This window comes from Strigops habroptila (assembly GCF_004027225.2).
Source record: "Strigops habroptila isolate Jane chromosome 13 unlocalized genomic scaffold, bStrHab1.2.pri S16, whole genome shotgun sequence".
Taxonomy (NCBI): domain Eukaryota; kingdom Metazoa; phylum Chordata; class Aves; order Psittaciformes; family Psittacidae; genus Strigops; species Strigops habroptila.
The window spans coordinates 7776660-7790836 of record NW_022651054.1 but is presented as its reverse complement, the minus strand read 5'-3'; the positions used below and the strand labels follow the sequence as shown (position 1 = coordinate 7790836).

Here is a 14177-nt window from a genome sequence, read left to right as displayed (position 1 = left end):
ACTTGTACAGGTTCTTCCTCCCCAGGTGCAGGACTCTACGCTTGCTCTTGTTGAACCTCATCAGGTTTCTCTTTGCCCAATTCTCCAGCCTACCACAGTCCTGCTGAATGGCAGCACTTCAGGTGTATCAGCCACTGCCCCAGCTTCGTATCAGCAAACTTGCTTCCCAACATACCACTGCTGCGTGCCCCCATCCATATTGGTGCCCTGCAGAGCACTGCAGCATCATACCCCCCAGGCTGTCCCCATCCATGCTGCTTTACCACAGAGCACTGTGTCATGTCCCTGTGTTCCCCCCAAGAATGTCTCCATCTGCACTGCTCCCTGGCAAAGCAGGCTTGGAGTGGGTGCTACAGGGTGCTGAGGCAGCATCCAGCATGTGCCACCCGTGTCCTCACGGAGGGTGTCAGGGTCTGAAGGGAGAAAAACCCAGTGCCAGAAATATTTCGTTCATGATCCCCAGAATGAAATTAAGATGTGAGGTCAAGTACCATAATCAATCAGTTTATTATAAAAAGATAAAATATTATTATTATAGAAAAGATAGCGATAGGACAGCTCAGAAAAAAGGAGAGAAATTAAGCAAGAATTTGGGGTGCAGAGTCACCACCATCCCGAGGCTCAGTAGTTGTCATCAGAGGTGGGTGGCCACCACAGTAATTACCTTTTTCCCCTTTAATTATGTGTTGAGGGCAGTACCTCTGTTCTTAATGTCACATACTGCACATTCCTGGTGGATCAGGTGCACCCAATTTCGCTGGTCTTGCCACCACCTCTTCACCTGCACATTTGTCAGCAATCCTTGAGATAAGGGACAGCATTTCCTCACACCAGTCCTTGAGATAATGGACCTTGGAGTCTTATTGCAGCTCCTCACACCCATCACTCATGCAATGGATGGTGGAGTCCCATCTCAGCTCCTCACATCCACCTCTCAGAAAACGGACATCAGCTTCTCACACCAATCTTTGAGACAATGGACAGCCCCTTACCCATCGGAATGGAGCTGTGGGATGGGATCTGCCTGCTGAAGCCAGTGTCATTGGGACACTTGCTGGAGACCCTGTAGAAGACCCTAAATGCTGGGCAGGAGGAGACCCAAGAGAGAGCACATCACCCAGACACTGATCACACAGCATGTGGTGAACATCAGGAAGAGTGTTTGTGCCTGACCATTGTGGACATATCAGGCTTTGGTGGTGCCACCAACACCACTGATTGGTGCGTGCTGTGGGTGTCTCCCCAGGGCTGGGCAGCTGTCCTGGCTTCAGCTACAGCAGTCATTTTTCTCCTTCTTAGTAGCTGGTGCAGTGCTGTGTTTTTTAACTTTCAGCCTGGGAACAACGCTGATAACACCGATGTTTTCAGTTGTTGCTAAGTAATGTTTACTCTGACCAAGGACTTTCTCAGTCTCATGCTCTGCCAGGGAGGAGGGGAAGCCGGGAGGAAGCAGAGACAGGACACCTGACCCAAACTAGCCAAAGGGGTATTCCATACCACAGCACATCATGCCCAGTATATAAACCGGGGGAGTTACCCGGAAGGCCAGATCACTGCTTGGGTCAGGCTGGGTATCGGTCGGCGGGTGGTGAGCAACTGTATCCTCTCCCCTTGGTATTTCACTAATCATTATTATCATTGGTGGTAGCAGTAGTGGTTTTGCATTATACCTTAGTTGCGGGACTGCTCTTATCTCAACCCGTGGGAGTTACATTCTTCCGATTCTCCTCCCCATCCCTCCGGGAGCGGGGGGAGGAAGAAGGGGGGGAGTAAGCGAGCGGCTGCGTGGTTCCGAGTTACCGGCTGAGCTCAAACCACGACAGCAGCAGCACCACAAGTGCCAGCAGCTTTGAGGATGGGATGCCTACAGGTTGTCAGGCTGCGATGCTTGAGCCATGGCAAGCATTGAGCTGGGGGTCCTGGGAATGCTGAAGGTCCAGCTGTGTATGTCGTTCTTTGTCAGATACCTGCAGCTCTCTTTTTGATGAAATCTAAACAGGAAAAGTAACAAAGCCAGTTAATAAACATCACAGGGTTAAGAGCGAAACCGCAGGTAACTTAGTTAAATTTAACAATTGTTTGTATTATTTTGTTAGACGGGAAGTGCAGAAAAAGAATAACCATATTAAGAATGTCCATCACTATGACATATGATACTGGAAAGACTTCAGACAAAATACCCACCCACAGAAACACTAAAATACCAAAAGAGAAGTGCAGATTGACTTCTCATCTCTCACTACAAGGCCACAGTTTGGGTCTCATCAAGGAGGAATGACTAAGAAATTAGATCTGTTCTTAACACTCAATTCAAGCTGTCCAAAGTAAGCAACTGTCCCCTTCCTCTCCAAGGGGGCATGACACCTACCGCCTTACACACTTCTCTTTGGTCATGTGTCCCGAATGCTAGAATGAGATCTTCCTTCTTCACCACCTGGCCTTTGGAAACGCTGACAAACACCGTGTGTGTCTGCAAGACCCCATCGAGGACTTTCTCCCTGGGGATGCGCGTTAGAAATCGTGTGAAGTCACCAAACTGAGAGCGAGCACAGGACTTTTCAGCAGGAATGAACGAGTCCCACTGCCCAGGGCTGAACCGGTGGAGCCCGGGAGCTTCCATGACCCACATGTCACCGCCAGGGCAGGTCAGGGGCACCGCACAACCCCGGGGCGCTGCCCCTGCCCGGCTCCCCGCGCCTCCCGCCCGCGGGCCATGCCAGCTCCCCGGCTCCACAGCCGACTCCCACGCAGGGCTGCTTCCGCCCCACCGACCCCGGCGGTGCCGGCCCGTCACTCACGCTCCGCTGCGCCATCCCAGGACCGTGGTGCGGTAGCGGCGATCTCGAAGCGCTGCCGCCGCGCCGGGCTCGCACCACGGCCCCGTCAGGGAAGCAAATCCGGTGCGTACGGGTGACCGCGCACATGGCGGCGGCCGCGGCTGCCTCCCCGCGGCCGCTCTCCGGGGGTGTTTTCTCCGCTGTCGGTCGCTGCTCGGTCGCGGCGCTGCGGCCGCGGGCAGGTCCTGGTGGGCGCTTGGGGCTGCGCCGTGGCTTTTCCCGGCCAGGAGCGAGGCTCCCGCGCGCTGTTTTCCCCACGCTCCGGTGCTGACGGCGGCCTCTCCGGAGCTACGCACCTCTGACCATGAGGCTATTTCCACAGAAAGCCTGATCAACTTCCTCCTCCTATAGTAAACCGCCACAACTGTGTCCCCCGTATTAGCCCGTCACTAAATTCTCACCCATTAACTCTTAACTGGGTAGAGCTCGATACCTTCCGCTTGGTCTCTCACATAAAGAGCAGCTCCACCACCTCACCTCTTGGACCTGTCCTTTCTGAAGAGTACACAGCCATCCATGACAACATTCCATTCATGGGACATCATTCCATCCGTTCAGGTTGTTAAACACTCCTGTTTCTGACATGCTCTTACACAGGCTATTTACTGCTAATGCTGCTCAGCTGAAACCATGTCCAACCAAATCCGGGCCTGCAAAACACAGGGCCATGTGCTCATGCCCAAGAGATGAGGCAAGCATGGAGCACGTGCTCTGCCTTCAAAGTTTCATGACGTTTTCCCAGCTCTTCAAAGCCGGGGGGTGCCTGTTAGCTCAGCAGTCTGCACCTGAGCCACAACTCCCCCCACACACAAAGCTTGGCTTTCGTAAAGTCAGTTGGCTTTGCTAACAACTTGTGGGCTGCAGCTTAACCAGCATGTGAACATTTCACAAGCTATTGCACAAATCTCAGCAGTAAACAACCTGCTATGGAAGAGAATGATAAGAGCAACTGCCAATACTGGCATGCAGGAGGCAGCATGTGAAAGAAAAGCAGGCTGGGCTTGACAGGGCCCTTGAACTTGGTATTCGGAACGGAGCTGGGTTTTGAATTCAAGGATACAAAGGCAGGAGAAGTGGGAACATTCCTCGCACGGGCATTACCCGATGCAAACATGCTCGCCTTAATACTGTTAGCATCCTTGCAGGTGGAGCTCTGTCCAGGCACCACACTGTCTGGAGGTCCAAGGAAAATTAGATAAGGAATTAACACAACTGAAATCAGAGTGAAAAAAATGTCTGAGCATGGAGTATTACATTGTGCCTGGGAAAATAATGCAACGCATCCTCTGTGGGCAGCACGCACACCAGGGGATGTCTGCGGGAGCAGGGAGATGGTGATTTACCTGTGTTTTCCAGAGTGGCCATTCTCCAGAGCCTGTAAAATTCTCACCCTTCAGCATGAGGGTCATCATGCCACAGCAGTGCTTCTTGTGCTTGGTGTCACATCCCAGCTCATCGCAGTGGACAGCAGGCTGGTACAGTGCCCCGCTTCCACAGAAACCTGGCAACAGCATGCTCCATCCTGGGAGATGGTCCCTCTTGGTCCTTTGTCAGGGACACCTTTTAGCAAATTATGGAGAGAAAACAAGGCTGAGGGTGTTTTAAGCATTGCAAAATATCAGTTGAGCCTCCCTATAGCAGCTGGGCAAGACACGTGGATTTCGGGGAAGCATGGGATCTTCAGTGAAATGGAAGAATACCCCAGACAGCACCCAGTGAAATGCATGGTCTGCAGCGTGCTCCCCACGCCTGGGAGCTGACAGTATTTTCTATTTTTATTTAGTCACTAGGAAACAAAGGGAACTATTTATGGGGAAATTGAACTCCAGAGGAATCAGGAGGTAAGCAGCACTAGGGGTGCTCCTAGCAGGCTATACTTAGAGCAGCAAGAGACTTTTCAGTGAGAAGTGGAGCTTGAGACTCCCCTCTCCCCTCCATTCCTCACAGCCTCTTGGTTTCACCGCCCTCGTGGAGTCAAGGATAGTAAGGCACTGCAGCATGACAAGCTCCTGCCCTGCACTAGGCCTGAGGAGCATCCCTTTGTAGTGTTCCTTGCCCTGCTCTCAAAAGCATCATGGAGAGCCTGGGGAAGAACTTTGGTTTAGGAGGTAAACTGTGCAGTTTCAAGAGTCCACCAAATAACATAGCTATTCAATACATGTTTTTAGCTCACACATCATGCTCACAGAACTTCAAGTTTTAAGCCAGGCTAAGAATCCCCAATTTCTGCTTAAACATCTACCTAGTCTCAAGTTCCAAGTGTTTTCTAAAGTTACACAATCTGGCCAGTGGCACAAGACAACAGGCAGAAACAGAAGCCCAAACAGCGCTCAATCATGAAAGTGGGTACAGAAGATTAACAACAGGGAGAGGTTTTAAGGAACCTACATGAATAAATGCAGCTTAGTTCATTTATGGCATCACTTGTTTTGAAAGCTGCGGCTGATCTCACATTTGCGAGAACAAGATACAGTGTCGTACAGAGCCATGGTCTGTGGGCTGCATTGTAGACATAGCTGGGGCCATGGAAAATGTGAAAGCCACACAAAGAAACAATGGAAATGATTGGCACAAAGACTGCAACAAGACTCAGCAGCACCGCTGGCACTTGGTTTGCTTTCAGCCAAAGAGGAGGGGGGAGCCTGCCGCATACAAAAGCCTATTGAAAAGGTGTTTGTCTGAAGAAGCAGTGCCAAGACTTGGTTAGACTGGGCTCCAGCTGACTTAAAAACCTCAAGAAAGGGGTTACGGAGATATACTTCTCTGATCCACAGAAAGAAGGAGCTATAGGGGAGCTTTTTAACAAGCCACAGCCAGGGTTATGGCTCAGGTTGGACAGGGAAGTTGGGAATAAAAGGAGATCTGCTTGAAGACTTAAAGGCACCCTGGACAGTCAAAAAAAAGATAGTAGGAAGCAGAGTTCAGAGCAGACAAAGGAGTCAAAGGATCCAAATTTAAAAAAACGGAATAGGAGAGGAAGCAGGAGACAAAAAGGAGGTGGGTCACAAGTCAGGTCACAAGCTAGCCTATCTGAATTTCAAAACCTCAACAAGCTGTGAAAGCAGCAGTATCCAGTTTTACTTACTGTAGAAGAAAGAGAAAGCTTCCCTCTTTGGTACAGCTGGGCTGTGCACAGCACAATGCTGTTGCACCAGTGGATTGCAACAGTTACTGCCTCTGAACCCAGAGGTGACAATGGCAATACCTTGACATGGCTGTAGCAAGACCTATGCAGAACCTAGCGAGTCCCAAGAGCAACTCACACCTCTCAACTGAAAAACGCTTTTCAATAATTTGTAGTATCTTAGTTGCATGTTAAGTTGACTGGATTTCATCCCCTGTATCAGAGGAAGGGCTCAGGGAGAGTTCAACTTCTTGCTTATAAAAAGCAGCAAATGTCAGAATCAAAATGTGGTTTAGATTCTTCAGTCTATATTATACACTGTGGAGAGTGGAACAAGTACGGAACATGGTGCTCTTGAGTAGATGCTAGAGAGCTGAACTAGAAAAGCACATCCAGTATCTCCTTTCAAGTTCTATCAAAGGCTGAGAAAAAAAGTGTTTGGTAGAAACAAGCACCTGCTGTTCAGCGCAAGAGAGCTGAAGACAGAGGACAGCTTCAGGATCTTTGTGGAATGAGTTTATGCAGAAAGACAGGCCATGAACATTGGTCCCCTCCTCCTGAAAACAGCGAAGAAGAATAGGCCTTTTCTTCCTCTCCTGTTTGTGCAGCTGTAGTCTTGCTGGCAAGAGTGGAAGGAGAATGAGCTTGAATCCTGAGGAAAAGAAGAAAAGTAACAAAAAACAGTGAGTTCCTGGGAAAAGCCGCCTATCTCCTAGACTTGTGCATTAAGGCTTTTGCTTTGTTCCTAGATCTGTGTTCAGACATATCATTAGCATTCCCTGCTCACTCCTTCCTCATCCTCTTCATGTGCCAGTCAAAAGGCGTGGGGGTTTCTTTAAATAATAAACTGGGGGAAAAATCTGATGGTACAACTAAGAAATACAACAGCCACGTACCAGCTACCACAGCACACCTCTGCTGGGGAGAGGATATTGGTTAGAAGTGGGACAAAGCATGTTTTTTGTAAAGCTTGGATAGAAATTGTAACTTACTGCCAGTTTTTGTCAATTCGCTCTGTATACGCTGTTTTGGCAGCCCAGACAGCTCTTCTTTGCTAGAGGCAACAAATAAGCACCTTGTTGAAAGAACATACAGCTGTTACCCAGGAACGAACTTAGCATATTTGTTTTCAAATCCAATAACAAAACAAAACAAAAAAAATTAAAAAAAGCAGGGTAAATTGTTTTGCTGAAGCCAGGGAAAACAAACTCAGGGACACTTTGTGCCAGAGCTATCCAGAGATAACAAACACGAGCAAGTTGCCCCATCCTGCCCTGGGTGGCACATCCAAGTGCTGAGGGGAACATTCAGCAACTGGTTTAACCAGCCAAGTACAGACTGTTTTAACACCACTGGCTTTTGGTTATAGAGACACAGAAAGTCAGTTTTACCATAGAAACACTTCTAGTGTCAGTATTTATTTTTACCTTAATATACATTTATACAGGCCATAATAAAAAGGCTATTACGCAACAGTTCAGTGAGTTATTACCTAGTTTCAAGAATAATGCATGCAATTACAAAGGAGAGGTAGAAACACCGTATTAAAGACCTAAAAATACAAACATTATATAAACAAACACTTTCAAATTAACTGTTGGAATTTCATACAGATAAATAAGGTAAAAAGTACATTACTCTGTCAAAGTAAAGGAAACACATGGTTATCCAAACACTGAAACAGTATTTTGATGTGTAAGCCCTGTACAACTTTGTCAAATAATTCAGACCACTGTGTTTAAGAGGATTAAAATGATTTTTGTCCTGGAGAATGGTTTATTCAAGTATTCAAGCAGTTGAGTAACAAAAAAAGTCCCCAAAATAAAGTATAGGAACCATTTCCAGAGAAGCTGATCTGCCTAAATACTTTGCAAATCGCTGTCCTGATGATCTCATGGGATGCTTAAAATGATAATGCCTATAAGGCTAAATGAAGCTTCCCACCTCTCCCCCAAAATGCACACATAATAATCCTGATTTTTCACACACACTGTATGTAGATATTCTACATCAATTTATCAGCATTTCAAACTCCAACATTATTTTCTGGTTTTGCATGGTTCCTTGCAGAACCTTTCAGTTTACAGTATTTCTTGTAATACTGCTCAAGAAACAAACTACAGAGAACTGTCATTACATCCCTAGAGACTGCAGGCATTAATGCACGTATTGCATGCACAATAAAAGATGCAACCAAATCTATATAAAAAGCAAACAACCAGCAACTCAACATTGCTATTACTGAGAAAAGTCCAGACCAGTAGTTACTCAAGTATTAGACAAATAGGTATAAAATGGAAAGGTTCACATGAATACAAGTTTTTACAGTTTGTTTGAAAGTCTTCTAGAAGCTACATTTGAAATTCTGAAAAGAATTTTATGTACACTGAAATGAAATTCAGCCAAGTCCATTGTGCCTTCTTTCTCTTTTTTTTAACATTGTTCTTCAAAAATGAATATACAGTTGCTTTAGTAAATTAGTGCAAAACAAAATATTTTGGAAGATCATCAAATTGTATCCACATCAGCTGAAAACCCACTGGGGATTTTGCACAGATGGAGCACAATTTCTTCCATGACCATCTTTCCCCTGTGTAAAGGAGCACTTCCTCGTCATCCCTTCATATGACAAGCTGAGCCATGTTTACAACATGTGAGCTCCAATACAAGCCAGCTTAGCCCCTTCGAACAGCACTTGCACATGGTTAGGGTTTCCCAAATCCACTCTGCCACATTTTACTGACAACTTGAAAATATTTTTCACAAGCGTTTGAGGGAATCTTCCAAGGGAAATGTCTTTTTGTACCTGATGCAGAAGGATCCACTCTCTATAAACCTCATGAGGAAAACAAAAAAACCCCTGATCATTCAAGTTCGAAGCACACGTACAAGGATCAGTTTGAAATGTGAAGAGAGACTCTTTTAAATTCTGTTGCTAGGAAGAAAAAGGAGCTGCTGGATCAGTAAGGCAAGTGTACTTTTGGAATTTCTGCTCTTTGAATAATGCTGCTGTTTCTTTGGTAGTCACCACAGAAATGTAAGAATCATCTTCCACACGGGGCAGAACAAGAACAACAATTAAGCTGTAGTGAAAAAAGTGCAGTATCACTGATGTGGTCCCTTATGTTCACACCATCTGGTCCTCGGGATATTTCTACTGCTCATATACAGCCACTGTGCTATAGCAAAGTGCAGAAAGCCTTCGCTCGATGCTAGATTTATCTGCAAACAGAGGTAACAAATAGGTGATGACTCCAGTGTTATTTTACAATGCATTAATTCCATGCAATTGTCAATATTTTCATTATTCAATCTAAACTTACACTTGTGTACATTTTCTATATCTGCGGGGTCTTGTAGTATTTTAGTCAGTCCTTCCAGCAGCAAGGCTGCCTTGTGGTATCGATATGTAATATCTTCAGTTTGCTGAAACATCTCATCCAGAGCTGCTGACTGAACCTGGAATCATTCAGAAGATTCAGTTGTGTAAACTGCATGAGGCAAGTAATGAAATGAAAAATTCAAATGGAATGATACAAAAGTGTCATTAAGAAAATATTTTTGAGGCTTAATTTAGCTGATCTGTTTTTATAACTGTGAGATAACAATACAAAGTCAGAGAGAATATAGCACCTGTGCTGTATTAACTAAGGGTATTCTGCACATATAAACTATAACAGCACTTTCTGATCTTTTTGGCTTACATGTGTTACAACATGAATAAATATGCTTGTTCTTACACCTGCACTCTCTTGTAAAGAAGAAAAATTAATTGTGAATGACCACACCATTATCAGGGCTTAGCAAAGTCTTGTGTGTGGAATTTCACACACAGGTGTCTTGTGTGTGACACCTGTGTTAAAAAGACCTCCCTCATCAAAAAAGCAGTTAAGTTTCTTGTGTGGTTACTGCATCGCTCCACAACAGATAAAAAGTTTATCAATTACATGAAAAGGCTTCCACATTTTTGCTATTATTTTTGCTTTGTATGGACAGGCTGATGTTCTTCAGATTGACCTGGTAGATCGATGAAGCTACTTCTGTTGGTTCTGTGCTTTACTAAGCCTTACTAGAGGAGACTGCAGCACACACGCCTGTGTGGCTTAGGAGTTTGTTTCCTAGTGGTTTTGTACCAAATGTGCTGATGTAGTGGAAAAGTCCCTGAGGAACAGTATCTGCCAGGAACTTTAGCCACAGTTAAGGCAGGGCAGGAAAGAGAGTGAAAGACTAACAGAAATTACGATGAACAGAATGCTGGAAACATACATTCTATTTTCTGGTGATGCAGAGAGAAGGAAGCAATTCTTCTCAATGTCCTATCATTTAGGTAAAAGGAGTAACTTACCATTTCTACAGCACAGCTGTAGATGAGTTTCTCTGCAGTTACACTATTGATTTCATCAATGAACCTCTGCTTGTCCGAAAAGAAACGATTCAACTTTTCAGTCAGTTTCTTGCACATGCCGATACAGAATTTGTATCTCTCATTGAGGCTTTTCACAACTGGAAGAAAGGCAAGAAGAAATTAAAACACAATAAAAGAAAACAACCAAATAACATAGCCGAAGTTCAGCTCTTCCCAGCACTAGCAGAGTCAATCTGTTTAAACTTGAGCTTTTAATGTTTATTTACTCTGCCACTTCTACAAATTAGGTATGCATCAAATAATTTCCATTTCAAGTTAGTAACTGCCCATTTCTTAATAGTTTCTAGCTGTACCTTTGTTTACTATTAGAACTGTGGAATCATACATTATCTCTTGTACTGGAGAAAACACACAAATGTTGTAATTTAAGCTTTTTGAGTGACCTATCAGCAAAGAAAACTCACAAGCAAAGCAAACTAGATTATGTTGCATCTACCTTGCTTAACAGCAGTGGATGGGTTCAGCTTCCCCGATTTGACCTGTGCTTTGGCAAGATGCAGAGAAGATGCAAGTAACTGGGCAGCTTTCATGTACAACACCAGCTGCTCTACTTGTCTAGGGAGGGGGGAAAAAAATAAGTAAGTAATTATGTACCAACACACCTTTCTTGAACACATTCAAGCCATGGGCAGACATCACTTTAAATCACAGCCCTACACAGGACCCAGCAGCAGCAGAAGAGGAAGACAGATGTTTAAAATGCAACTCCACCCCTCCCTTCCCTTCACAAACACGCTGTCACGGGTTGAAGAGTACATCTGCTCATCTAGTAGCTGCAGCAGCAAATACAAACTGCTTTAATGTAGACATTTTAAAAAAGAACACTTATTTGCGAGGACTAACTGCCTGAGGTCAACATCTTACCACAAGTGACTGGGTGTACTTTTCTTGTCATTTCTTGTCATTTTTCTTGTCATTTCCTGTGCCCCTGGAATTCTCAGTTGTGAAAAGCAAACATTTTGCAGGGCTTTTCTGTTGTTTTTTTTTCCCCAGAAGCAAAGCAGGAAGTGGAACTGCCCTTTCCCACCACTCCACATTTCTCATATTTCTCTTTGATTTTGATTTTGTATTAGGGCTGATTGGTTCCACTGGAAAAAAAGGTCAAAGTTGGATGCTCCTTCCCCCTTCCCAACCTCCACCTCAGTGCTACTGCTTCAGCCTGGTCAACAGGAACAGATGAGGGCTCAGATCTGACAGAAGCTGCTACACAAATTCCTAAGGTTAGAAATGCAGGGCTGTACCTCAAGCCTGAACTCTTCACCACTTTCCCCAACTCATGTGGCACGCCAGAAAACACTGTTCTTTTATTTGTCTGCTAGCAAATGTCTCTCTATCCTTTGCTCTTTCTGATCTGTCTTCATTGCTAAAAACTTATTCCTATAAAAGATTCTATACAGCAAAACAATCACTCCCAACAAAAAGGGCATAGTTTGCATACATTTTGGATGTATTCAATATTCACTAGTTCTCTTAATACTATTTGACTGTGTACTTACCCCCATTCTTTGCTTAGCTGGCTGATCTGATCAACAACTATGCTCTCTTGGATTTGGTACAGCGATACTGCAGAAGTGCACAGGTCTGGGTTTCCTCCTCGTACTGCTGTCAGATCCAGAACACATTCTGTAAATGTCAGCATCATGTTTAGATGACGCAGTGTATCTGTATGTTCTCTCTGTCAGAGGGAAAGATGACAACAATTTAACCATTATAAGCCATAAGACAAACAAGTACACTCAAGACTCTTGCTAATCATTTGAGAGTTTCTTGGTATGTCAGTTCTATGCATAAATCACATTGCAGTAGAGCCAGAACTAGGAACTACAGAATCAAATGGGTCCAAATAGATCAACAGATATTACCTTGTTCTTTGTTAATAATTTCAAGATACTGTACTTATACTTAAGAGTCTTTCGACAAAGCCGAAGGAATTGGGACATGGAGTTCTATGTTTGTTGAAACCCAAGCAACTAAAGGAATCACAAGTGGGACATAATACTTGTTATTATATTATCAGCAACCCAAAAGTATGCTCGGCACTTGTGTGAGAAGCCAGGAGGAACATTTGGCTTTTATTAAAAAACAGACTTGATACCTACAAAAGAACTGATCTAGAAATTCATACTTATCTGCTTCACTTTTAATTTACAGTTAGATCTAGAATTACACTGTGTTACAAGGTGGCTGTTGCCAAAGTTTACAATTTAAACTAAACAGCTTCAACTAGAGCTAATACCAAACTAGTTCTTGGTGACTAAAACAGATAACACATGCATAGTCTCTGCTCAAAAAAACCCAGGTAGCCTTCAAAACTAATCAAATGTGCCTTAGCAATATTTATAATCTTTTAATTAGTAATACAGGTCTTAATACATTTTAACTCTATCTGTGGGAAGAATACAGTGTACTGTCAAACAGTCAATAGATTCAATAGGGATCCAAACACTTTCCAGCAAGATGTGAATGAGAAAACAGAACAGCAATCTGTCTTGAGAAATTTACAGCCCAAGGATAGCAGTCTGGTGAAAGACCACCCCAATTTGTGTTTTTAAAGTGTCACTCCTCCACACATTAAAAAAACCATATAGGACACTCTTCCCACAAGTAGGATTTAACGTCATCCACCGACTGTGAAGCAGCAGCTAAAAGCAGTGCCCAGAGGGATATTGCCACTGTCAGCACCCACATCCAGAGACTTGGCATTAAAACAGAGGCCTCTTTGGAAGGCTCTGGTGAAAAAAAGCAATCATATTCCTTTGGTTACCTATTCAAATACATGATATGCCAGGAATAACGACCAAAGAGAAATTGGTCACTATTGATACAGGACTATTTTCAAGATCTTAAAAAGGAACATGTGAGACACTGAAGAGGAAGCTACAAAGTGCACTGAACGGTCCTGTTTTTACCATGTCTCTGTTTTAGCAGCATTACACATTATAAAACATTATTTTTTTTTTTTTTTTTTTTTTTCTATACCTCCATTAAAGTTTCCTCAGGCAATTCGGGAGCTTCAAAAGTGATAAAGCCCTCTAAGCTGGGAGGCGAAGTACCATAAGGCATGTACTTCAGACTTGGAGCAGCCTCGGCTCCCGGAGGAGAAGAACCCATATAAATACCAGGAGGAGAGCCCATATATACACGGCCACTAGTAGAGCAGAGAGACCCTCCAGAACTGTTTGATCCAACTAAAAGAAAAACAACACACACATTCAGTCTAACAGCTTGTTCCATCTCGCAGCACTGGGACTGCAGTTGATAGCAAATAACAAATCAGTAGTCAGCACAGAGTCACTCTTGGGAAGCTCTCCTGATCGTTCCTTGCATCACTCTGTAGAGAATGCAAAGGCTACCCCACAGTGAACAGTGACAATTCATAAACGCAGATTCTGGGAATGGCTGACAAGGATTCCAAGGCAGAGTCTCCAACAGTACAGACTGAAGGTTGTGCTATAGTTCACAAAAGCACACTGCTGCATGCTCCTGCTCATCCTGAGCAGATGACGGACTTTACCTTGAGATCTTTGATATCTGGCAACACAGCTGACACATGCCCAAATACAGGCAGCTCACACCCCTTGTGTGCCGTTTCTGGTACAATGCACAGCAGCAGGCAAAAAAGCAGAATCAGAAATCCAACTTTTCCTTTCTACCTTTCTCACAGAGATCTATTACACTCCCTGTGGTGGAGTAAAGCTGTGTACACAGGTTACGCACTGCTGTGTTGTAAATCTGTACCTCTCGCCCTCTCTTTAGGAGAAGAAAGGGCAGAATTCATCTGACATTAATC

General features: G+C 44.3%; 2 protein-coding genes across 7 annotated transcripts in view; both read right to left on the bottom strand.

Moving 5' to 3' along the window:
* Positions 1 to 488: 488 nt before the first annotated feature.
* Positions 489 to 4246, bottom strand: LOC115602127. Its single transcript, XM_030472913.1, has 5 exons — positions 4228 to 4246; positions 3939 to 4010; positions 2799 to 3201; positions 2369 to 2498; positions 489 to 1991 (listed from the first exon to the last, which is right to left on the bottom strand). Exons 1-5 carry the CDS (start codon positions 4244 to 4246, stop codon positions 1875 to 1877), a joined length of 741 nt encoding a protein of 246 aa, XP_030328773.1. The 3' UTR covers positions 489 to 1874.
* Positions 4247 to 7346: 3100 nt separating this feature from the next.
* Positions 7347 to 14177, bottom strand: part of ULK2 (unc-51 like autophagy activating kinase 2) — a 40693-nt gene continuing 33862 nt past the window's right edge. For 5 of the 6 annotated variants that reach the window (XM_030472848.1, XM_030472849.1, XM_030472847.1 and 2 more), the window contains 6 exons: positions 13367 to 13575; positions 11884 to 12062; positions 10824 to 10942; positions 10307 to 10464; positions 9285 to 9420; positions 7364 to 9183 (listed from right to left, as the gene is read on the bottom strand). In XM_030472848.1, coding sequence (XP_030328708.1) covers positions 9116 to 9183; positions 9285 to 9420; positions 10307 to 10464; positions 10824 to 10942; positions 11884 to 12062; positions 13367 to 13575 — 869 coding nt within the window. In that variant the 3' untranslated portion in view covers positions 7364 to 9115. Of the gene's footprint in view, positions 9184 to 9284; positions 9421 to 10306; positions 10465 to 10823; positions 10943 to 11883; positions 12063 to 13366; positions 13576 to 14177 lie in introns of all 6 variants that reach the window. The other variant, XM_030472846.1, reaches the window with a different exon arrangement.

Coding starts and splice junctions, on each gene's coding strand:
- LOC115602127 (XM_030472913.1), bottom strand. Junction 2,499..2,798: donor CTGGGATGGCGCAGCGGAGC/GTGAGTGACGGG, acceptor GCGCATCCCCAG/GGAGAAAGTCCTCGATGGGG. Junction 1,992..2,368: donor AAAGAGAAGTGTGTAAGGCG/GTAGGTGTCATG, acceptor TTTCCTGTTTAG/ATTTCATCAAAAAGAGAGCT.